The 26239-nt window shown below is 39.5% G+C and overlaps 1 protein-coding gene across 2 annotated transcripts in view; it reads right to left on the reverse strand.

Annotated features, from left to right (window-relative positions):
• Positions 1-26239, reverse strand: part of IARS1 (isoleucyl-tRNA synthetase 1) — a 91911-nt gene that overhangs the window by 59207 nt on the left and 6465 nt on the right. For both annotated transcript variants that reach the window (XM_042823312.1, XM_042823313.1), the window contains 8 exons: positions 25564-25646; positions 19380-19497; positions 16639-16786; positions 14476-14563; positions 10603-10663; positions 8509-8604; positions 3724-3846; positions 2268-2359 (listed from right to left, as the gene is read on the reverse strand). In XM_042823312.1, the coding sequence (XP_042679246.1) occupies positions 2268-2359; positions 3724-3846; positions 8509-8604; positions 10603-10663; positions 14476-14563; positions 16639-16786; positions 19380-19497; positions 25564-25646 (809 nt within the window). The remainder of the gene's footprint in view (positions 1-2267; positions 2360-3723; positions 3847-8508; positions 8605-10602; positions 10664-14475; positions 14564-16638; positions 16787-19379; positions 19498-25563; positions 25647-26239) is intronic.

Below are 26239 nucleotides of genomic sequence, written 5' to 3' on the forward strand. Positions count from 1 at the left end.
GATTTTTTTTATTTTTATTTTTATTTTTTTTTAAGCTATAACATGGATTCATTTCAAATGCACAACATACTCATATTATGATGAAAATTCATCAATATAATCATATCACTCAGGAGTAGTTGTGGCAGTGATTATTTTCATTATCTGAAAATGGTTGGAAGCCAAGGGACTGCTATGGAGAACACCTCCTTGTTCTCATATCCCTTCCTACACATTGACTTCTGGATGCTGTCACAGGCTCTACAGGGCCTCTATCTCGCTCCAATATAGCACAACCACTTTCACTGCTTTCATAACACTGTCCTTTAGCTCTAACTTCAAATCTGTGCTTTTTCATTACCTCACAAAGGATTAAGATTGACAGACTCAACTTACTAGCACTACAGTCTGAAAGTAAAAGGCAGAAATGGCACAGATTCCATAGACTTAATCTACTTCAAACAAGAGAATAAAATCCCCTTTTGCATGTTAACTTCCACTTCTCAACACAACAGTGTAACTCAGAATTCCAAGACAATTACTCTGAAATAAAACTTGCTATCTCTGAACAGCAGAGGACTGGCCACTCCTCTGTAACTAACATCTGCATTTCTTAAAGCAGTTTCTCTACCCAGCATTCCTGGAGTCTTCACCGAGCATATACATTAAAGGTAAAACTGATTTTCAAGGACTAAGCACTTAAATAAAGATAGTGAGTTCAGATAAAATATCAGGATGTTGAAGAAAGAGCAGAAAGCACCACTCTAAGGGCACAACCACTGGAAGCAGAAAAAATTTTAACACAAATAGCCAATTTTAACAACGTAAGAATATTTGCTCTTCTGTAAGTGTAAAAGAAAACTTCACAGTGCATGCTAGAGCCTGGCAGTCACCTATTCAGCACCATCCTATCACATACAGAGATTGATTCCGATTACTCAGGACCAGCACATCCTTTGGGGAACAGCAGTGGCAGCATGTTTCCTTAGATGTGTGTCCTTTAGAACTTCATCAGAGGTAGAGAAGCACCTGAGCAAACAGCCTGTTCCTTAGCAGTGATACAACATCAGCTCTCTCTGAAATGTAACCTTTGTACATGAAAAGCTCAGCGATAACATTCTCTGTGCACCATACGTGCTCCAATCATTCCTTGTACTACTCTGGACTGTGCAGTGATTTTAAACAACTTATTGTGATCTTCCCTTTTTTTAATTTCAGAAGTATATGATAGATTACTGACCACACGCCCTTAAAGAATGTTTCTTGGTTTTGCTTAAAAAAGCAAAGCCTTGCATAAGTCAGAGACAAAGCTCCCCAGTGTTAATTCCTAATGAGATGGCACACAGTAGCTACCATGGACATCTGGCTGTCAAGCTTGTTACCTCTGCTGCTTTCCAGAGTTGTTGAATCAACTCCTTCCAGAGCTGTTCAACCACTACCTAGACTACACAAGCATTCAGGTTAGCAAGATCTACATGTACACAGAGCAGTTTTGACTAATCATTTTCTCTTTCAACAATTCCAATAAAGAAGAGTTCTGGCTAGAAATTGTCTACTGTGTACTCACCTAGGTGACACTGCTGCCCTCGCCTTTAAATTTTCAACATCAGTTAACAGCAAATGACTGCATAACATTACAAGACAACTAAAAGAAGGATCCTCTGATGATATGCAAAAGGAGAAATGACATACTTGGGATCCAACAACTCACTGGTTCCAGAGAAAAGCAAGAAAAACAGTACAGTAAGTAGGAAAACCTGATTCCAAAGTTTTCTTACATTAATCAAAATAATTTATGACTGTATTTAAGTCAAGAACTACTCTCCTACTTTTAGCATATTCCAATTATGGTTTGATTTCTGATGGAAGCTAAATGAGATTTTAAAGTAGATTCCATTACTCTGCTCTTCCTACCAGATAATTTGCTGCTAGGTGCTGCCTGCAACTTTTCATCAATCAACAAGAATGTCAACATGTGGCAGGATTAAGTATGTTCTACAGCATCAGCATTTCTATGCAACCAGTTTATTTCAGAACACCATGGCTGTACATTTGAGTTGCGATAAAGAAAATAAAAGCACTGTAGTTTCCGGCTGCAGTTTAAAAGCTGGTAACTCTTGAAGGACTAAACCAAAACTGCAGCTGCTCTAATTCAGTACGCTTGATCCCTTTCACTTTCAGTGATGTTAAGCCAAGGAAGTTAAGAGAGGGGGGAAAAGGAGGCCAACCTCAAGAAGTTCCTCAGTTACAACCCTCAGTCTTAAAACCATATGCACTTCTCTCCTTACCTCCAGCAGAACGGATAGCTGTGTTTGTAACTACTGCTGTGAACCAGCCTGCCTTTCTCCTTCAGTAATTTAATGATGTTCTTATCTGCATCCTGAAACAAAAGAAGAAAAGTTTTCCTTGGATAACAAATTTCACCATTTCAGTAAGCCACGACAAGATTCATCTGCAATATCTAACCAAAAATAACCTGCAAATAATTCAATAACTACATAAAAATCCCCCAAATTGCATATAATTCATACATTTACTGTAGAGGTACTGTGAAACATTACATTTGAAACGTTACTTGCTCTCCAAATCCTTCTATAGATCAGTCCATTTTCCCCTTAGCTTTTTTCCCTCCCACATACACTGAACTGTGTAGAACTTAATTTTTTCTGTAGCGCTGCTACACACCAGAACTCACATCATTAAATCTTTGGTTAAGTCTTCTGTAGTCTCCAGTAGAAATCCACACAGTGCCTTTTATCTGATGTTCAGAACTCACTGTAACACATTCCTCTAAAATGTGACTACAGTTACAGAAGCTACATCATCTTTTGTAACACCTGACAGGATTTACAGTTTAAGTTGGGACCGAAAGCTGCACAATAAGAGCTAAAGACAACCTATTGGACACTGTCAAAATGAGATTAAGAAAGGAAAATCATAGCACACAAAGATTTTTTATTTTGCAATATTCAGAATCTAACAAAGAATTCACCATTATAAGAACATTCTTAAAGCTCAGATTCCTATCAGCAAGAAGCTAAACATGCAGCCTCCACTACTCCATTATTTGCCTCAATATGCAGGAAGCAATGATAGCTGTTTGAGTTCAAACAAGACTTCAAGCCTGATCAAATGGAACAGGCCATCAAATTGTAACAGTGGGAAACCATGACTGAAAAACAATTTATTTGCTGAGTGTACAATGCATTCGTTTTTACAGATTTGCCTGTAACAATCCAGAGTTCCTCTGGGTATCCTTTCAGATGGATTCTCTTCCATCTATTAGCAAGTCAATTTGTGTTGCAACATGTCCCACAAGTGGGAAAAATGACTGGATTTCTCTCCATTAAGAAACTGCATTGAACTATCTGGCTGGTATAAACTTAATTATGACATCTGTGAATTCAGTTGGCATCCCAAGGCAAGGCAGGCACACTTACCTAGAGACTGCATACGTAACATTTCTGTAGGAAACTAGCAAAAAGTGGGACTTTGCTGCTACTAGCATAAACACACACCCTCCCTTTCATTACAAGATTTACAATACCACTTACGTTTCAAGGTTGGGTTTTTTTTCAGACATTTTAATAAACAAACCTGCCACTGTTGCACGTTAATAGACATTTCGATTTTTCCAGAGGCACATTGAAGACAAAGGCATTAAGGCAAAGATAAGAACGCTTCTAAAGCACATAAACTCTACCTAGAATAAAGCAGTAATTTACTATCTCCAGACTCACTGACCTTCACATACTGTCCGGCAAAATCGGTCACTTCAGCTGTGAAGCAGCCTGACACATCAACAGGACAAACTGGGACAGAATCTTTCTGAATAACATTAAAATCCATACAGACTCTGTAATCATCCTACAAAAGATACAAGCGCCAAGTTACAGAAGACTGAAGTATCAGTTATAACATCCATTCCAGAAAACAATAAATACTGAATAAGAAACACGACGACTGGGCAAGAATAATGAAATACTCAGCCTTCACTTTACAAAATAAATGCTTAAAAAGTGTTGTACACACACTTGTACTTTTATGCATTACAGGAATTAGAATTTCTTCAGAATTCTTCATAATTCATCTGTAGACACACATATACAAATACACACGTGTTTATGTATGGAGATGGCAGGTTGTTTTAATCTTATTCTGAAATTACACATAAGAATTCCCTACTTCTGAATGTGTTAATGATCTTAAGAACTGAAATCTGTATTTCTCAATCTTTTGGGCCCGTAGGCAGCAATATTGATCAACCACCACACATGGACAACATCACAGACTGTTTTCCTGGCCAGCTCATTTAAGTCTTTAATTTCCTGTAGCAATAAGGAGCACAAAATTAAAAAAAGCCTTTAGGACAAGAAAGTCACTGAAAGCTTCTCAGAAATGTAACTAAGAACCAATGGTACCTTCAAAATGAAAGATCAGAGCAAAATTATAAGGGGACTAGCAAAGTTCAGACTCCGATTTCAAGCTTGAATTGAAAGTAAACACATCTTCACCAATTACTATTCCAGATTACCCACTTTTTTTCCCTAAAGGTGGGATTATATTATTAGGGATTGGAGGGGAAGGGAGAGTGGGGAGGTTGCGGATTAAACTCTCTCAAAACAACAAGTGGAAAATCACTTAATTTTCTTTCCTCAAAGAGCAAGGCCCTGCTTAAGCCTGCACCAAGGCAGGTTGTTTGAGTCTGCCCGGTTCCCGTACTTCTGCCCTGACCAAATAGGGCACTAAATTTAGGGACAGAAATTGAAGGGTTTTGTTGTGGTGTGCAATGGAACCTACAGTGATCTTGCCTATCTAAACTGGCTGCAACTGAACTTTCAGACTCCTATTTGCTTAGAGCTCATTTACCTTTGGTGAAACAAGCACACAAGAGCTACTTCATAGGAGCTGCACTCTAAAGCAAGCTGACTGAGTCACTTTGATCAAGGAGATCTTATCTGAATGAAGTGCTCAGATAAGTGTTAAATAAGCAAGCATTTCACACCTATCTGAATTCTCCTTTCATAGATGCAACCAATACTGGCAAGCCAGCTTTGGGTGGGACAAAGCGAGGCTTCCAGATCCTCTGCAGTCTTCTTACTGCATCTTCAGCACTGCCCACCAGCCCCCTCCAGCCAGGTCTGGTAAATGTTGCCAAGTGGGTCCACACTGTATTTCATAGAACATGCTGAAGCTCATCCACAGCAGTAGAGAAGTTGACTGCTTCAATGCATCACATGCAGAACAGAAACCCCATCTCAGTGATATCACTCAATTCTCTACAGATGACAGTTTCCGTCCACTTTTCAGTCACTGTGGACAACCATCACAATTCTTCAGCCTCCATTTGGTCAACCAGTCAACATTACAGTCAGTAGATGACTTAAGCCTGTTCTCAGTTGACCTTTCACCAGCTATTATTGCTGAGATACAGCAAGCAGACTGCAGCTTTAATTTGTAGGCCAGATGACATGTCAACCCTGATTTGGCAATGAACTGTACAAGGCTTTGAAGAAGCAGCCAGCAAAGAGTACATCAAAGCCTGGCACACTGACAACCTAGCTAAAACCTAATAATGAACCTTCCACTTTGCAGTACCCAGGGCAAGAGGTGGTTGGGTATGGTTTGCATCACCAAAGCAGCTGGTGATATATCAAGAGTTTCCTTTCTTTTGAAAAGCTTGGAATCAAATGTAAAAGCTCTACACACCGACATTCTATTTGATTTAATGGGGACTTGTTTCAGTAATCACAATCCAAGAACACATTCAGGCACATGCAGAAAACCACAAGTGCTAAGCTTCACTGGAAAACTGAAGTAAATTTCAATTATTTCCAGGACTGAAGTCACACTGCTGGTCACATGCTTTTTTAAATGCCTGTGATGATTATATCCTCTAGAAGGCTACAAAGAGAAGTCAACGCCGTAATTAAAATGAGTGAAACAGAAGCTATTGAAAACTCACCGTTGAGAATAACTCAAGGCTCTCCTGCCAGAAACTTGAAAAAAAGGCAACAAAAAAAGAAAAACAACTGCCAAAAGGTTTACCTGTAGCACCACTTAAAAATTCAGTATCTTTTCAACACATCGCAAAAGTAAAGTATAACAGGAATGAACCTGAGAAACATTTGTGATTCATCCTGAGCAAGTACTGGAAGTACAGGGTTTGCATGCCAACTAAAACACTAGAACTCGATGCAGGCACATCTACCTATGACGAAATGCCTGAGCAGCTGGATTTTAGTGTCACGTTAATCTACAAGTAGAATGAGTTTTAAAAGTTTTTATGCAGGTCTGTCTTTCCCCACGAGCTTTAATTTTGAGTTCTCTCAAACTAAAAAAAATAAAATAAAATGTAATTTTATGCAGTATTGCAGCTTGCGTCTGGCAAACATATCAGACAAGACAACAAAACAACTATCCTGGAACTAAACAAAGGTGAATTTTTACTACTGGAGAAGGAGCATCTAAACTATCATCACAATGCCGACCAGAAAGAAGAATTAAAATTAAAAAACAACTCTGCTTTCTGTTTATTAAAAGAACTTGCTTATTCTGGGGGGGGAAGGGACAGACACGAGACAACAGTTCTTGTAAAGGACTGTGCTCTTTTTCTCCTCTGAGCTTTATCTCCTGCTCCACTTACCCCCTTTTCTCTTCCCTATTCTCCTTTAACACACAATATCAAAGCAAGTTGCAGAGAAGCCAATTAGACAGTTCTACCTATAATCAGGAGTTTCTCTCTTTTTCATCTAAGACGGCCTATTTAAAGATGGAAACGTTTAAGTCAACACCATGTAATACTCAGTATTTGGTATAGTGCCTACTGTGATGAATTCCTGAACCTAAACTAGAGCCTGTGTGAGTCTTTCTGAATGAAAACAATCACTGCACCATGAAAAACAGAACTGCATGCACCCCACAAGAAAAAAAAGCAGCAGCACCTCATACAACATACTCCACATAACTTCCTTCTAAGGGTAGCATATCAGTTAACCCAGGTCCATACCACACATTATGAAGTCTAGATGCCCCATATGTATCAATTGCTAATTTTATGATCTTAGTGTACTTTTCACACAGTTATTCTGTGCATCTTTTCTTCCTTTGTAATGCACATACTATACTGCCACATTTTCCAAACCCTTCATTTTAAAAGGTAATTGCTGACTTCCCAGGAGAGATGGAACATTCTTCTTCCCCACTTCTGTGTTCATACAAGTCTTTGTGGGCTTGTAACCGAACCAAACAGAAGATGGCAAATAATCCTTGAACTAACTGGGCAGCTAAGCTTTCCAACAAGCTGTTTCCAGTAACTAGAAAGTGCTGTGAAAATACACAAATCAACACAGCAGCCAACGGAACACTTCTTCCAGAGCTCCTCTACTATTAGCAGCATTCCCATTTCTATTACTCCATGTTCCACAGCAAGAGTTCTCTCCTCTTAAAACCAAGACTGTTCTCTCATCCCTCAGTTAAGATCCTGCAGGATTTAGCTATAGGGGAATCTGAGGCTCAGGTAGTGCAATATGCTTTAGATTCGTTAATGCGCTTTACCACTCACATGAATTTCTCTATTAACCAGGAATATACAGCCCAATCTGATTTTAAGTTACAGCTATATTAAGGTAGAACATCTTCTCATATCAACATCCATCTTGTCAAGGGAAATAGAACACCACAACAGATGCATCCTTCAAAAAATGCAGCAAAAAAGGACAGAGAAAGATGGGATATTTCACACAAATACAAAGAGGCCTATTATTAATGGCAATGGTTTCTGGAAATTATAATAGAGCTTGCAGTACAGGGACTGCTAATTGCTGGACATTGGCAGTTATTACAGGTTTTCTGAGGGCATCTTTGGATAACGGTTGAAGACATGACACTACACAAAAGAGACAATGAATCTAAACTAGTGCTGCTAATTCCCATGTCTAAAAATTGATGAAATTCATGAAAAAAAAAATCCCTCCTAACCTTTGCAAGAATAGACTGAGAGAAAGAAAAATAAAGTTGTTCAGCAGACAGAAAAAAGAATGGAGTTCAATAAGGGATAAAGCCTCAAGAAAGAAAAAGCACCCAAAGCATTTTTTCAGGTATTCCAAATATACAACAAGTACCAAAATTGACAGATTGAAGAGAGGCAGTGTACTGAGCAGAACTACAGCTACCATCCAAAATTATCACTTCAAGCACATTTTTCTATTTTTCAATGTTAGCAGATCGTTTATTCCTGAAGCTGGAAATCTAGACTTGGAACAGCTAAGATCAGTGACACTTGGAAGATACAGTGGTGAGAGCACAACATACCACAACAGTAACCAAAACCAGGGACATCTGAAATCTCCACTTCAACACACAAGGGGCACAAGTGCATGCAAGAGCTCCCTAGAACACAATGTTTCCAAGTAGCAAATGGCAGGGTTACTTGATTTCATAACCATTGCCAGTTCACAGTAGCTGGAAAGCCAAGCCATGTGCGCGAGAAAAAAAAATGAACATAACAGACATATGAATTGTACTCACAGCACCAAAATAGGGGGCTTGATGAACGACACCTGTGCCTTCTTCCTCCTTCACATAATTGTCTACCAACACAGTAAAGGCACCTTTATCTCTGCACTGTAACACAAAAACAGGCTTTTCACACATACAGCAAACCAGAATTCTGAAGAATGCAGGAAAGCTACTGGCAGTCACAGCGGCTTCAGAAATAAATGACACGCATTGCAATGTTACATTCTTAACATTATGTACTCATTTCCCATGGCTAAATCACTTGGACACTTCATTTAAGCAGCATCAACTCTGATTAAATCTAAGTTCCCTCCATAAGGCTATAGAGTCAATTCATCTTCAAGTCACAGCTCTTCACAAAGGTCTGTGTTTAACAGAATACAAATGAGTACACTCGTGTAAATGAGGATACACTCAGGACAGCTACAGGCATTCACTTCACAGAAGTCTCCTTGCATTTTTACATTGGAAGGTAATGGAAACTGTACCTTCATAATATTATTTTTTTTAAACAGGTTTTCTTTCATAATAAGAAATTCTCTTTATTTTCTCCAGAGAACAACGAAATGAGAAGCTTAAACATTCAAGAAAATTTGCAGTGTGACCACATCTTTAGTTTTTGTTATCTACATCTTTATTTTTTTGTTATCTACTGTCATGGTTTTGTGAGTTTTGGCTTTCGGTATTCCACATCATAACATCATGTGGGGCACTGGGACTTTAACTGTCAATGCTCAAGTCCTGGGTACCTGCCCTGAAGAGAAGAAGAACTGCATTCCCCAGGGGACCTTGTGGTCAGGGAGAGGAGGTTGAACTCCTGGCAAGGTCACCTGATTCCTCTTTCTCGCCTGCCCTTTGTCGTGGGCGCTGCTCCCATCTCCCTGCTGCTCAACTGCACTGCGCATCTCACCTCAGCGTTGTGGTGAGGCCTATCCGCCTTTCGGACATTCTCTCTCTCATTATATTTGATTTATTAGCTTCAATTCTGATTATATTGTATCATAGCGTGTTATCTTGCATTCTGATAATATACTTAGTGAATTAGTTTGTTTCTCCTCAGATCGGTGCCGCTGTTTTAATTATTTTGGGGTCCCCTGTTTCTTTTTTTCTTCCGGAGGCGCAGATCTGCAGATCCCTCCGCCCCGCTCGTCACGGAACCAGCTGAGCCAGCCCGTAAACCTTTGACATCTACATACTATTTTCTATTCAAAAAAAAAAAAAAAAAAGCACTGCAGACTGTTACAGCTCAATCAGATACATTACAAGATATCTGGCATGTCCTGAAGAGGGATATTTTAGGATAAGACATCCATTCTAAGTAAAACTGGCATATGCCCATCTGTTCCTTAGGAAGTACAGCAGGACTCAGAATCATTAATCCATTCTGATCCTTTATACCTGCAGTCCAGTTTATCAGATTCAGCTTAGCTTCTGACCTTCCTCTAGAAACAACAGGTCCTGCTGCCTACGCAGGTTTCCACAATTTGCTACTTCAGCACATGCTTCAGCACAGAATGCAGGCACAAATGACTGAGTCTCTTGCCTGAGTTAACAACTGCTTGTCCAGCACTTCTGTAATCCTTTTCAACTCTTTGAAGAATTTAACCAAGCACTGCTTTTGTATTTTTAATACATAGTCCTCTACCCTGTCTCTGATTACTATATGTACTACCATGTACTACAGCAACACAATCTATGGTGCTATTATCCACAGGAGACTTACACAGCACTCAAATGCTGCACAACCAATCCATCTCACGAATATAAGGTCTGTGGAATTTAAAGGCAAAAGACACAGGCTCACCAGATGCAAGCCTGAGAGCATGCTGCTTATTCAGCAGTGATTAGTGAAAGTATTGCTGTAATCTGAACTCACGCTACTATTCACCACTCAATTCTTACTCTGGGTATATTTATAACTTAAGGAAAAAAAGTTTAAGAACAGCCTTCTGTTTTTCAACCTTTCACAAGCATTTTGAACAACTGGGATTAAACCTGAGTTTTCTTATTAGGACACAAGGTTTTTGTAATATAAACAAGTAATGCTGTGAAACATTTTGACTTCTGTCATGGTGTGCTGTGACAAACCCAACTTCATCTTACCTGAATAAAATATTCAAAGAGTGGTTTATACTTCTTGCCTTTTAGAACTATGCCAGGAAACCTGAAGAGGAAAAAAAAGAAAAAAAATGTACATGAACAAAAATGAACAACTTGAAAACTGCTTGGTCCACTAGTAAGGGAGGAGTTTCCCCTATTTCCCTCATATGTAACAGAACCTGGCTGCATATACTTCCCATTTCTACACCTCTTTGACAACTTAGATGGAAACATGTCTTAATGCATCTCTGCTAACAGAGAGCAGGTAGACTTCTACCCAATTTCTTCCAATGAAGAAATCATTGGAAACTTACATAGGAAGTAAGCATTATTAAGAGTTTATTTCTCATAAAGTTCTAGGTAAGGAGCTTTTGCATATAACACAATAACAAAGTACTATGAGCTCCATGTGTTCAACAGAACTAAACAAGCACTGTCCCAGAACATCTAGGAGCTGTATGCACAAAAGATGGTCCTTCTGAGAATTACAATGTTTAAATCCTAGATACCTTATCCTTACTCTATAATTAGGCATCTACACTTCCCAAGGGCACCTCAGAAGATCCAATACAGACAGGACACACTGAGGAACCAAACCAACCAAGAAGAGAAACAGCCTGTAGATTTGGCCCTCTTCAGGCTTCCAACTACAGGTGGCAAGCACAATGACTGGATTGCTCACACTCTCCTAAAAAGGCTTGAATCTTGCATCTCAGAAAGAAGCCTAGCTCAAATGCAGCCTCTTCTAGAAGATGAGATACCTTTCTGGATGTGCCACAGCTGTGGTCTTTTCCTATACTCCTCCTGATTTTCATCCACATCTTTCAAAACCATTGGTCAAACAACACAACATTTGACTACTTGAAAGTGAAAAGCTGCTTGAAAACTGTTCCACTGTAAAAAAAGAAGCTCAATCAATATTTAATGCCAAGCTAAAGAGCGTGTCTCCTCAGCTTGCTATACACAATACCCACTAGGGAAGGGGCATTCTTCTATTTTAAGGCACAGCTTCATGGATGGTTTAAGTATTTTACATTACAAACAGCCTTAGGAATGTTTGAGGTGCTTAATCAGGATCAGATGAGAAAACAACATCCTAGTGCTCCTACATACAGATGTGGGAATACTCAGAAACAAATCAAGTACCAGAACCACCCACAGTTAAGAGAAAGGGGTGAAAGGGTTGTGGATCACATTCCTGATTTTCCCTTTTGATTTCTCAAACACTTTGTAATCTAAGTCCTGAACTGGAAGCTGGAAGTTTACACAATGCCACCTTGTGACCTAAGTTATACTTCTAATGGAGACTACCTTCACCATAGCAACCCTTCACTTCCAAGTGATTAGAAATTTAGAACTGAAAAGGAAATAAAATTGACGTGCTGGAAAACAGTATAAAGCACTTAAGAGTTTAACATGCAAGCAGACAAATCTAACAGAAAGGGAGGAGAACATTCATCAACCACTTCATGTTCACCACTACTAAATGGCCACAAATGGAGTAATGCATCAAGACAGATTCACACGTGCCGAGTAGCAGAGATGATTCTGATGAAGACAGGAGCCCTGACTAGTGAAACAAAGAAGAAATATTCCAGTTTTCTCTCACACAAAGAACCACTGTCTGCATCTGACTCAAAAAAGGAAACAAAAGCAGTCAGGCCAGGTTTGAAAGAAAAGCTGGAAGTATTCAGGAAGATGAGATGACTTCAGATGCAGAATGTTTTCAGTGTAAGACTATTCCTTGACCTCAGTTTACCACCTGGTATGGAGCAAACATCAGTTTCTCCCCTGAAGACCTAACAGCCTGAAAATTGAGACATGGGCCAGAAGAAAAGAAGTGAGAAGTAGAAAAAAGTTATTTCCACGAATTTATACGCTCTAAGATAAAAACATTCAAAATATCTTTTTAATTACCAGCTACCTCTTAATTGTCTCACATTTCACATTTGAGAACTGATTTATTACATAAAATAAAAATTGTAGTATGACAGAAGAACAGTCAGCTTGAGAAAACTGCAGCACCAGTATAGAAAGAAGAAAAAGCCACCACTCTGCAAGGAGAATACAAGTTGCCAGCTCCCCTACACACAGGTACAGAGAGGTAAGAGATGAGAAAAACAGACAGAAATTTCACTTAGCCAGGCATGTAAGCATCTACAGCAATCCTGTCTGTCCTGACTGTCTTAAAAATGAAGTACAAAATTTTCACTTCACAATTTTGATGAGAAGAAAAAAGGCTATAAAAAGGCTTAAGTGTTTAGTTCATTTCTTGATACAGGAAATGAATGATGGCAACAAACCGAACTCATATTTGCAGAATTCCAGTAAGAGAACAATTTAGCATGACAACACAGGAGACCAAAAACCCCAATGCATCTACACTGCTTATTTTCAGAGTCTAAAAGAAATGCATTCAAATACTGAAGAAAATAACAGCATTTTTGGTAGAACAAAATAGCACAGATATTTTTGGAGTTCTGAGGACGAAAACTCCCGTCAGACCAACTAACAACTTCATTACATTTAGTCATTGAATACTTTAAAAAAAAGTGAAGTGGCAAAGAAAAATCAACATGAATTTGTCAAGTACAAGTCACATCAAAGCAAATTACTTCTTTTGTTAGGCAAACCAAGCAGCTTAAATAGCAGTCAAGGAGATACACTCGGGGCATAATGACAGCAAGGCTTTTGACACCTCCCCATGTCATTCAGCTCCATGTAGAACACAAAAACATTCTGACCAAGTGACTGCATGCTTACACGGATGCAGAATCATTTCAAGGAAAAAAAAAATAGTTTTGATTCAGTATCAGGATGAAAGAAGATTTCCATCACGTTGACAATATTCAATGTTTTTATTGACAACTGAAGGGAGAAACAAAAAATAGGAAACAGACAAATCTGGAGATCAGAAGTTCCGTCTGCATGGAAGAATGGGAGCACTGAAAATAATCTTCAAACAGCGAGTACCACCTCAAATGGCCACAGAGCACGTGGCTGATTAAGACAATTAAGCCGGGGATGCTGAGGGGGAGGGAGGAAAACAATAAAATCAATGCAAAAATACAAAGTGGGAATTACTCAACTGTCATAACATAAGAGTGGAAAACATGTTTAGCACGTGTCCCAGCTGTATATTCCTATTATTCACTGACAACAGGCAATTGCTTAGTTGAATAGAGGCGGCCTCTTTTCACATGTGTATGCATGCACGTTGCATCTACTATTCTAACTGGACAAAATGGTGTAAAACTTTTATCTGCTTGAGGTAAAAGATGATAAAAATAACTATTGCCAAAGAATAAGGCTCATCATTCTAGATTTATTTTTTTTTTTAATTACTGCCAAATACTGAATAAAATGAACACCAATGCAAACATCCCTATCTTTCAATTCAAATAAGATGGATGAGCACTTTTCAGAAGGAGTAACTGCCACCAACTGCATAACTTGGGTAGATGATTCTATAGAAAGTATTTGTTTGCTGAAGGGAATGGTTTTACTTTTGTCATTTCCATGACTTTTAAGATGTTTTCCACATCTATAAATCTTGAAAACTGGAAATTGTATAAATTAATAACGTTTTTTATAAGAAAAAAATAAAAATAAGCAAATTGAAGGACAGACCAAAGAACCTTTGGGGTTTTTACTATGAAACAGTAAACCAATCAAACTCGTATTCATACTCACGATCAGTTCATCCTAGCAACTTCCAATCTCTTTGCAGATTTTCTTTAACATATACATACATAGTATCACCACAGTGGGAAATTCACCTTCAGCTAACTGCCAAATTCAACTTTTTAAAACACTTAACTTCTGAGCTATAAAAATACTTTAGGATAACAAGTAAGCCATAATTTCTGTACTTGCCTGTCCAGTATCTCGTATTCACTGTCAGATTTGTATAGTGCTATCAGCCTGGATTCCATCAAGATGTAAATCTTTCCTGTAGCCTTATCTAGAACATAAAGCAAAGCAACAGGTTATATATCCCAATTTAATGCCCTCATTTGCACCACTATAAAAACTTCTGTTTATGCAATATGGTATCAAATGAGCTACAAAAATGTCCAGAACACTCCTGCTGATCAACTGCTACTTTCCAAAGCTAAGCTTAAAGAGACACCACAGGAGAAAACCCAGTACAATGATTTTCAGCCTCTTTATTCTCTTCTTGTTGTTAAGAGGCAGTAATACCCTAGCTTGCCTACTGCCACTGTGCCAAAGAAAGAACTGAAAAGTTTCAGCATATGTAACTGAAGCAGACCAAAACAATTAGAGGCAAGTTGGGTAATTACCAAGTAAATATGACTAATAAAAATGACATTCCTTGTAACGACTGTACTCCTTTTTGTTGTCTTTCTGAAATCTATTATTTCAATCAATTTTATGCTTGGATTTCTTTATAAAGGAAATAAATTATTAAAAAAAGCCATTTCCTATCCCTCAAGAAGCCCAACCTCTGAATTTTGACCATGAATATCACTCAGACTTTTCCTCAAGGGATTTTAGTATTTCTATGGGCACATTTAGCATTTGTTCATTATCACAGACCTCTAGTTGCCATAAAGCTGTCGTGTCCTTATGTCTTCCTATAAATATATTCACTGAAGACAAGACGCAAGGAGCTCTGAAACCAGCAGCTCTCCATGCAGATGTCGGTGTTATTCCTGAAAGCTGTCAATAACTCCTCCAAGCTGACCAAATTTATGTCAAGATTTTGGAACGCCAGAATAAATTTAGCTCTCCCACAATGCAGAGAAAACCCCAAACGCCTGGAGTTTATTGTAAAGAACTCTTCAACTTTTCATATTTGCCACCTTAGGCAATAATTAGATTCATGTGCTTGTGTTGGAATGGGAAATTACGCCTTTGGCATTTCCTAAATCCGGAATAAATGCACTGTTAACTTGAATCTCCATTTTTATTTACATACACTGAGAAGTCGGAAGAGGTCAGAAGTTTGGAAGAACCTGAGAACAGCAATGCAAGCATGTTTGTGTCCAAAACCCTGCCTTTTTTTTTTTTTTTTTTTTAATAGATTGAAAAATAAAGAGGATTGCATTTCAAGACTAAAACAAATACTCTGTTGCCAACTGACAAACCTGGATCTGCAACTGGAAAGTTATTTGAAATAGTAACATGAAAAGCCAAAGCTTACATTTAGGCAGCCTATATGGTCTGCTGCATGTAACTCCTGACATACTGGATGCTCTCTGAGAGACTGTTCAGTAGCCCAAGTCATTTAGCCAGTGATAAGTAACTCATCTACAAGTAAGCTGTAACAGTAGGTAAAATGCACCCTTATACTGGAAAAAATAAAAATGAAATAACATGGAAACTCACTGCATGTACTTCACCTTACATTTGTGCTAAAAACCACAAAGACGTTCAGTTATTGCAACCTAGTTGTCATACACTGGTCTGAGTCAGAGCTCCAAGAACAGGGGAAAAAAGCTAGGGGCTCCCAGTCACACTTCCCTGTCCTTCAAACACTGCGTGACTCTAAGAGACCAAATAAAACATTCTTCTTCATTCACACAGAATCACCCGGGTTGGAAGGGACCTCAAGGATCATGTAGTTCCAACCCCCCTGCCTAGCAGGGCCACCAAACACACACATTCAGATCAGGTTGCCCAGGACCCCGTCCAATCTGGCCTTAAACACATCCAAGGACGGGGCATCCACAACCTCCCTGGGCAGCCCGTTCCAGGGCCTAACCACTCTCCTTGTATAGAACTTCCCCCTAACATCCAACCTAAACCAACCATTCATTCTACCATTTCAGCTATCAATGCGCGTTTGGGAACAGCCCTCAGAATGCACATAACTGGTAAAAAGAGCAAAACAGTTAGAAACCATCAGCCACGTAGGAAATGCATCTCCTCATCTTCTAGAACACTGATCCAGTCCAAGCTAAGCACTGTAGATCTGGCATAAGTAACAGGCTATCAGACAACATGCAAGTACACATTCAAAGGCACTGAAGAAAGAAGTGCTTGTTACATATACCACCTTAATTTAACACTTGCCTCTCAATTTCACATATTGTAGTTCTGGGTTCACACAAAGGGCCAGATTGCTAGGTAAAGTCCAAGGTGTAGTGGTCCAAGCAACAAGAGAGACACTTGCATCTTCAACCAGGGGGAAACTCACAATCACTGAAGGGTCTTGAACATCCTTATCAGGCAAGATAAAGTGAGAAGAAAAAAAGAACAACACATTTACTACACGAGCTAGTGGAAAAATACAAATCAATCAGTTACTACTGGTGCCATTCACTGCCTTGCAGCTCGCCTAGTTGATCTCCATAGTGGCAGAATGTGAAGAGGCAGCATAAAAAAAGTCTGAAATGAAAACCAGTCACAGCATCCCATCATTATACCAGTGTATACTATCAGCCTGACAAGGCCACTGAGTTCAACATTGGGTTAGCAGTGAGATTTGGAGAATTAGCTGCCAAAACACCAGAGAGCTGAATGCCAGCTCCCTCAGGCACCTCTCCTAATCCCTTTTTCTACATCTGTAATTAATCTCAACTGTCAAGACAATCAGCAGCTGCTGCTACAAAGAGGTTTTTCCCATATTTTCCTCTATAATCAGAGAACAGGAAGAACAGCCATCACTTGAGAAGAGGCAGTATCTTATTAAGAAACTACTGTTAGGAAGGAGAAAATAAAAGTTCGGGGTACCTAAAGAAAAAGTGCATCAATATACAAAAGAGTAAAAATCTCAGGGAAGAGACAACCTTTGTCATCAGCTGTATGAAACTCAGCCTCCAAAAGATTCAAAAGAAGCCCCTGAAAACAAGTTTTTCCTTCAGCTAATTACAATCCCATTTGGTCACTTCATATCTCCTGTATTTGGAAAAACAGATTGAACAAGTCTAACCTTGCACACGTGAAATGTTCACTATTAATTTTAATTGTCAAATTTAAAAAGCAAAATTAGATGCCTCATGCAGAGACCCTAATGATACAAATAGGTCCTGCCCCTCTTCACTTCCAGCGCAAGGCACTCTGGGTTCCATCCAGCATCATGGAACAGTTAATTGCATCACAGGACAGGCAGCTATTTATGCCTCAGCTAAGGGCTGTTCCAGAGGGAATTTTCTGTGAACATCTGGTGCAGTCAACAGTAAAACATAAATATTACATAACTCTTGAACTGCGCTCAGCACCAAGCAAAGATTGAGCCATCACTGCAGCTCTGTCTCTTAACAATTGAGAAACAACACTGTAGTTATACATTTGGTTTTCTGAAGCACAAAGTTGGCCAGGTAGATAAAAAACAAAAGCCAGGAAAATAATAATAATTTCATCGAGGCTTTCAAACGATGCTCACAGAATTAAACCTGCTTTAAGCTGAAGATAAAAATTCTTCAGTTCTTATGTAATGCCAGATACTGACATCATTTACTCCAGCCTGCCTTAGATAATTCATTTCTAAACATGCTTCCCGTGTCCTATTTCTCACAGGATCAATAAAGAGAATCCAAAGCCTGCTTTTCACATCAAGGAAAATAGCAGCTGCTTATTCCCAGGAACAACAGATCTTGCTAAGAATAAATTTTACCAGCTCACAGACCCTCAATCTCCAAAATATCACCTTGAAACAGACAAAGATGCTGTTTGCATGAAGGAGCACAGCAGCACACATAAGCCTAGACTGCATTGGTTACAGAGCAAGAAATGGCATCTAAGTATTTTGTTAAGATTTGAGGAGAAGACAGCTTTGTTCCATGTAAAAGGGGCACACAAACACAGCTTTTGTTCTAGAGAGAGCTCATTAATCTGAGCCTACATGAAATGTCAATTGCTTCGCTTGTATTCATTAACTATTCCAGCTTTCACAAACAGAAATATCAAGGTATCTTTGTAGGTGCCACTATTCCAGCTCACACAACCCTTTGTTCTTCAGCGTGGTCAACTGAAACTCTGAAATACAAAAAGCATTAGTATTTGTGGGCTGCACTGCACAAGTGCATTTAAGCAGTTGTTCCAAAAACACTGTTTTTGGCCAGCAAATGGGCCTTTATTAGGCAAGAAGTAAAAAAAGACCAGATGTACAATTTGTGCTAGCATTCTGCTGTAACGACCCACGATTTATGCCATAAGGATACGGAGGCCTGGGTGGGGATTGGAAAGGACACAAAACCTCTAAATTTGAAAGATTAGGACATAACTGGTGCCTTCATGTATGCAATCATGAATTTGTTCCAAATAACAGCTGCATCTAGTAGTTTGTTTTAAGGGACTGTCATATAGTGCTTAGCACACTGTTTTATACTGGAGTTTATCATTTTAAATGCATGATTCCTACATGCTATAACCAAAGCGGTCTTTGATAATTCTTACTAATAATACACTGACAAAAGATTTCAACTTTGCCAATGACCCTCCTCTTTTCAGATCTACACAGCCAGGACAGCTGCAGCACTCCTCTTAGTACTTACAGTGGAAACCCAGCATAAGTGCAATACTCATTCTGAGAGCCAGAAGAGGAAATGACAGTAATTTAGCAAACTACAGCAAAGTATTACACCTCATACAAGCATTAACTAAGAACAGGGAAGAAGGCAGAGATCAAATAATCCTAACAAGCAAAGCTAATCATAATAAAACAGCTTATTTACTTCATTTTCTTGCTATCAACTTGGAGTGCAATAACATACCAATGGACCAAGTTAAAAGAACTTCAACGACTTCCAAACCTATGTTGAGGACAGCAGAGATTTGATTGCAACACACTACATACCCATATACTGACTTACCTTGTAATTCTGATGGGACTCAAAATTTGACAATGGGGTATTGCAAGCAGTAGAGAAAGGCATGACTTTAACACCTCTATATACCAGTCCCTTGTCATAAAGCTGCTTGAAAACCCACCTGGAAGCAAACAAGGAACACAAAATAACACTTTGTATGTCATGTTTAATAGAACAACAGCAAAGATGGAGCGATGTCCTGAAAGACACATTTCTGAGCAATCAATCACCAACTAAGGACAGAGTTTCTACGTCAAAAGAAAAGAGAGAAATTGACTGTGACTGTGTTACTGGCTCAATTTTAGTTTTAGCTGATTCTAGCAGTTTGGGTTTCTGTGCACTGATTGCACAGCACAGAGCAACATTCAGACAGAACACAAATCAGTACTGCTGAATAATCTTTCTTCAATCTCCTGAATACAAAGACGACCTGGAATTTCAATGACTAACTAGGCTGAAATCAGACTTAATTAAAAGAGACACACAATGACATGGCTGCTCACATATCTTAACAGACAGTGCTAATAAATAAATAAGTGTACCACTGAGTAAATCCTGACTGTGAAGAGCTTTTTTCAGAAGAAGACACAGCTTAGCAAGCAAAGTAATGAAACCAGCCTTACGGTGCCATAAGCTACATCAATATTCTCCTTCATTAGATCATTTGTCTTTGGACTTGATTCCAGCCCGAAATCAGTTTCATTTAAAGCTTTAACTCTTTTTCTGCAATTTTCAACGTGGTCTGTAGCATATTTGGATGTCTTATTAAAATAATAAAAAAAAAGATTCATCATATTGTAATACGAAGTACAAGTCCATGCTCAAGATGAACAGTGGCTGAAAGAGCAATGTACTTCACATAGCAGCTGATCAGGTGTCTGTGTGATGGACAACAGCCTATGATTTTCTCTAAATACCACCAGATTTGCAGAAGGGCTGTGCACGTTTACCACTGACTTGCACATTCACAGGTACAGTCTGCAGGTCAGCTATCTTAAGAGTAAGGCAGGAGAGGGTAAGCCTTAAATATCACTGTACGTTCAAGATCTGCTTTTCTTCAGAGTCAAATTCCATTTGTGAACAGTTGGAAGTGACCAAAGACTGACTTGAAAAGCTCTCTGCTTGAACTATGTTTTCAAAGCCTCCTGATCACTTTTTTTGTGTTCCTTTCCAGATCAATAGCCCACTGCTAAGCAACCAACCCAGCTGACACGCAGCACTCTTTCCCTGCAGGCTGTCACTTTGTGCTTAGGAATCCAAGCCTCTGCTAAGTCAGTGTCAGAATTCTAAGTTTGAATGTCAAATCTTCAAGATAAAATGAAAGCAGACTACTGCACTGATTTCTAGCTGCAGTATCAAAGAAGGGTATCAGGAGACACGCATCAGCCTGCTGTCATGGAGGACATGACACCGTGCAATCCAACCAGATTTATCCAAGGGCCTCCACTAAAAGTCACACACTTCCTATGAGTGGCCACAAACACAAGAAATCGCAGCTTCCAATCCATAAGATTGATAAAATCTAAGAAACCCTCGGCAGCATCAAGATCTGCCATGGAAGAGCCAAACCCAGAGCTGTGCGCTCCAGAGGTGGCTGACTTCCCTTCCATTCACACCTCAAAAGTAACCTTACAGAAGTAAGGGATGTCATCCCTAGGCAAGCTGTGGCTGCCTGATCCCTAACCCAAATTCAAAGCACACCAGTGTGTGTGCATCTGTTTCACAGCTGAGATTGTAATAATTTATATTTAAGTGCCTCAAACAAAATACAGATTTGTGAATACAGTCTCATCTATTTTCTGTGTAAACATTTCAGCTGGTTGATTGCAGAAGTTCTCATGCAAGTTTTTAAAAAATTAAATGTATGATTATCACCTCAGAGGATAATTAATGCAGACTGTGACAAGTGATAGCTTTTATACCGAAGGTGTTCAACTTGCTTTCCAAAATTAACTAAAATACCCATCAAAAAAAAGCTTCACTTTCTGAAGAACACTGCCTACTAACAGCATAGACGAAAACTACTTCGTGAAACACTGCATATTCAATTCAGCTGTAAATATAACCATAAACTTCAGGACATGTGAACGCTAGATGGAGCAGCCAAACGAAAAACCCAAGCCAGCACCTCCCTCTGGTGGCAGTTCTCTCCTACTGCAAAACAAGCCTGCCCCTATTTTCCAAAGGCAGATCAGAAAGATGAGAGCTCAAAAGGATCATTCTTCAAATGATGCCATAACCATCACACGCAGGCAGCTCACAGTACAATCCCTCCTTTCAGGCAATTATTCCAAAGGCTCAGAATTACGAAGTCAAGACAGCTGCTTGATGCAACAGCCCTCACCATCACTACGCTAACAAAACAACGGCGTTATCTCACATCACACAACAAAAAAAACACCTTGAGATCAGCTCCTGCGTCACAAGTGCACGCAAGATAACTGTTAAAGAGCTTTCTGCCAGCAGCACTGCCCAACCAGAACAAAGATTAACCTGGCTCTAACAGCAAGAGTCACTGAACTGTTGGCAGGTGGGTATCAAGCCTTGCTTAACGATTCAACACGTGAGATTTCCAGCAGCCTACCCAAATCTAAGCCCCTACACTTGAAAATCACTGCCAAGTTGCAAGCAAGAGGCTCTACGTTCTTCAGCCAAAATTGAAACAGATATCCTTTTGAAAATAATAAACAAAACCACTGAATTAATTTCAAAAGGTTACAAATCAAATGCTATTCCTCAATTTTGGCACGTTTCTCCTCAAACAGTGCAAATTTCATTGCATCCTCCTGGCTGTGGGACACTTTTATCCCTTTACAGAAGAAAAATGAGGTCTGGGGAAAGGTGAATACAAGATGCTTATTTCAGCCATTTGCTAACAAAGATCCCTCTCTAAAGGTGACAGAATTCCAGCCTTCTAAAGAGCATGACACCAACTGAAAACACCCATTTCTTGCTCCTTAAGTGTCAAGAGGGGATGACAACTGGTTCAGCCTGGTTAGCATCCAAGACTGTAATTCTCACCATAGGTACAACTTCCAAGAATCTGGAGAGAACTTCATTACAGTACCAGTTGATCCAAGTCACACACACAGCAGACAAACAAAGGGAGTCCTGGCTTCCAAAGCTACTCCATTAGTCAGTGTGATGCTCCACATACCCTTGGCATCCCATGTAAAAGTCTACATCCCTCAGTATCCTCTAGCAGATGAAAAAGGAAATTACCCTCTTCACACACATACATCCACTTTATGTCAAAGAGAAGCTGTAAGATCGCATCCTTCTCAAGTTCTTCACATCACTCCTTTGGGTTATCAAGTGATTTCAGGTGACCAAGAGGTTCTGTTTGCAGTGACTCAGTATTTAATGGGATTTTAAGTGTTCAAAGTCTCTCAGCTTTGCAGAAACTAAAAGCACCCATTAGAAATATTAGAAATCGATTTTCAAATTTGAAGTGCCCTCTTTTGGCCTTTATTTTATTTGTTTAAAGAACCAAGAACACTGAACTCAATTACTGATGAAATGAAAAACAACAAAAAAAAGTACTCAACACTGGACAAAAAGACATAAACATAAGAGGAACCTAAGCCCAATATCAAACACAGAAAACCTGTCTTTAAAACGTTATCTTTATAAGCCACCTTCAACAGAAAGTAAAAGCATATGTCCTGGGGACTAGGAATCAGAAGCACAGATACCAGCAGGTCTTACTGCTTACTCCCAGGGTCAGCTGTAAAATCCCAGCAGAGCTCAATTCTGCTCCAGTTCTACCCTCCAAGCTGTCAACTGCTAACAGCAAGGGCATTTCCTGCTGTAATCTTCATGTCAGTATGCTGAAGGACTCTCAGTCAAATCAAACACAGGATGTTCTTGTAACAGAAAATATAAATGTGCAAAACTGATGGTACACTTATCCCAGTGATCAAAGTAAGCAGAAGTTCAGTGTATTCCTCCTTTAGAATATAGGTAGCAAAAGGGATGAAATGAAAACTAGCACAGCAAGAAAACCACCACCAGAGATCTAGAGTGCTAAATGCATGGGGAAAAAATGCAGATAGCTACTAAAAAAAAAAAATAATAATAATAATGGACAAAGCAGAATCGTTTCTTATGAACACTAACACTCTAGTGAATTGCTGAAGAGTTGGGGAATACACAAAATACAGCAGCAACTCCTATGAGGACGCAGAGATCTGTTGTTTTGAAGTCATTCTGTTCTAGAGTTGGATTAACTCCACACAGAACAAAAGTATATTTAGAAAAAACAAGGCCATAACAATCCAGTTACTGTGATCTTTACAACAAGGACAGCTGAGCGCTGACAATTAGTAACAGAACTCCACAGCACTGGAAAAAAAAAGAAAATCAAGGCAGAAGGAAAGCAAAACTACATCCAAGGAGCAGTGGGAGAACAGCCTGGCAATCCAAGGCAAACGTTCCAGTTCCAAGAGCTACCTGCATCCTCCAAAGCCATAGCCCAGAAGTAGGACAGTGGCACCCCAAGCTGACACTAGCACAGAGCATGGCAGGACAGGGCTGTGAGGCCAAAGGACGCTTCAGTTAAAGAAGGAAACAGAGTTCTTCTCTAAATAACAGTCCCAAAAACTGGAACCACAGCAACAGAGATAGTTTGGTGAGAGGGGCAGGGGGCAGAAATGGACCAAAAGCCCCACATCGCATTTTCACACTAAGCAGCACAGCCATTATCTCAAGTAAAGTACTCATCTGCTACCATAACTAAATACTTTTCTCTCTCTTCTCCCCATGCATCTGCTGGGGAGAAGACTAAAACAACTTCTTAGAGCACAGAAGCAGCTAGAAAATGTTCCTGTCACTACAGTTAAACAAAGACTCCGAAGGATACAAGTGGCTTCGCACTGCACGAGCAAACAAAGCTTTCAATTGTTTTAAAAACTGAACTGCGTTTAAACTGCAACCTGCGATTTCAGCCACCAGACGGCGCTAAGAAGCTGTCTAACTAATCGCAGGGGCACAGGGGGAAAAAACATCCCAACCCATCAGACTCAGAAACATACATTGGCTCTGACCTCAGAGCAGGAAACCTTTCGAGTTGGGTGAAGGAGTTTCTTTCTAAGGAGGAAAACAACAGAGAAGCATAAACACCACCAGCAAAAATCGGGCAGGCTGTTGAAAGAGACCCTGCTCACAATACATGTCAAGCTTGTTTTTAAATGGTCCCAGAAGATACCAGTTAAACAGAATTATGATGCCACTAGGTAATCTGATAACAGACAGGTTTCTTGTCAGTCTTTGCTTTATTATTAAGCATGGTTTCTTCAACTGAATTAGCTACATATCTGCTTCTTTCCCACCATTTGTGCTTTTAATGTCTCTAGGAGCCATTAGTGCCAGTGAGTTATCTGGATGTTTTGTCAGACCTTTATCATACCTGGATGCAACTTCTTAATTACACACAAAACCAACCACACAGCTGTATAATTAAAGGTTACCAGTAAAACGAACATTAAGGAACATCAGTAATACTTCACTATGCATATAATCTGCTTTTCAATTTTAGTCAGCACAGTCTGCTAAACCTTTCATTGCAAGTCACTCTGTAATTCTAACAACGTGGACTCACCACTGCCAGTTCCCCAGGTACTAACTCAGGTTGGTTTACCTTAACCTCTAAGGTCATCTTGTCTTTTGGAACCCTAACAGGCACTCTGAAAATGCTGCCAAAATTCCTGGGAGTTAGCTCTGCACCAGGAGTTCCAGAACGCCGTCAAATTACACTGCCAAGAACACGACAGCAGATTCACAGCCTCCAAGTCCAAGCTTGAAAAAGAGGTTTAATTAGAGCTAAGCTGAGTTTGAAGTTGTGGTATGAAGAACACGAAGGCAGAGACAACTCCTTAAACAGAGCAAGGAGCGTGTTAGTAAATCTTCAGAAGTGTTTTTGTATCAACGTTGAGCAGTAAGATTAGAAGGCTGAGTAAGAGTAGTATTGTTCATGCTTGTCTTTATCTAGAATATTTGATTTATTTCCTCAATTAGGCATGAAGAGATTTCACATCCTCTTCTATATTTTCCCCACTGTTTATTGAACTGGGCATATCTACAGACAACGTTAGTGGCAGATGGATCAATGCATGTTTACCACAATTGAAGTCATTTTTAACATTTCAAACTCACGTAGCCTACATGCAGGGTGTACATGCTAACTTACCACACGGACTCCATGAATTCAGGATAAAGTGTTTTATAGTCATTTTCAAAATCAATCCAGCGTCCTAATCTGGTAACGTTGAACTGTTAAGAAAACACAGGCACACAGATGAGAAGGCATCTTCACATTAAGGATGACAGTACATTTCCAATATTCACTCCATAAAACAGCTTGATCAATAAAGATGAGCAAAGATTGAAGCCACTAACATAATTGTTTAGAACCAAGACCATAGAATAATCAACTATGAAGGGTGGATTAGAGATACATAGAACATGCATAGAATCATAGAATCACTCAGGTTGGAGAAGACCTCAAAGGTCACCCAGTGCAACAGCAACCTGACCGTGCTACCCTAACTCTAACAACCCTCCACTACATCGTGTCCCCGAGCACCACATCCAAATGGTTTTTAAACACGTGGTGGTGATGGTGACTCAACCACCTTCCTGTGCAGCTCATTCCAGTGCTTAACCACCCTTTCTGCAAAGAAGTTTTCCTGATATCCAACCTAAACTTGCCCTGGTGCAGCTTAAGATTATTTCCCCTTGTCCTGTCACCAGTGAGAAGAGACCAACCCCACTCTCGCTGTAAGCACCTGTCAGGCATTGGAAGAGAGCAATAAGGGCCCCCCCCCCGAGTCCTTTTCCCCTGACTAAACAGCCCCAGTTCCTCC

Source organism: Centrocercus urophasianus, unplaced genomic scaffold (genome assembly GCF_019232065.1).
Source record: "Centrocercus urophasianus isolate 14NV4802_14NV808 unplaced genomic scaffold, USGS_Curo_1.0 seq_22, whole genome shotgun sequence".
NCBI lineage: Eukaryota > Metazoa > Chordata > Aves > Galliformes > Phasianidae > Centrocercus > Centrocercus urophasianus.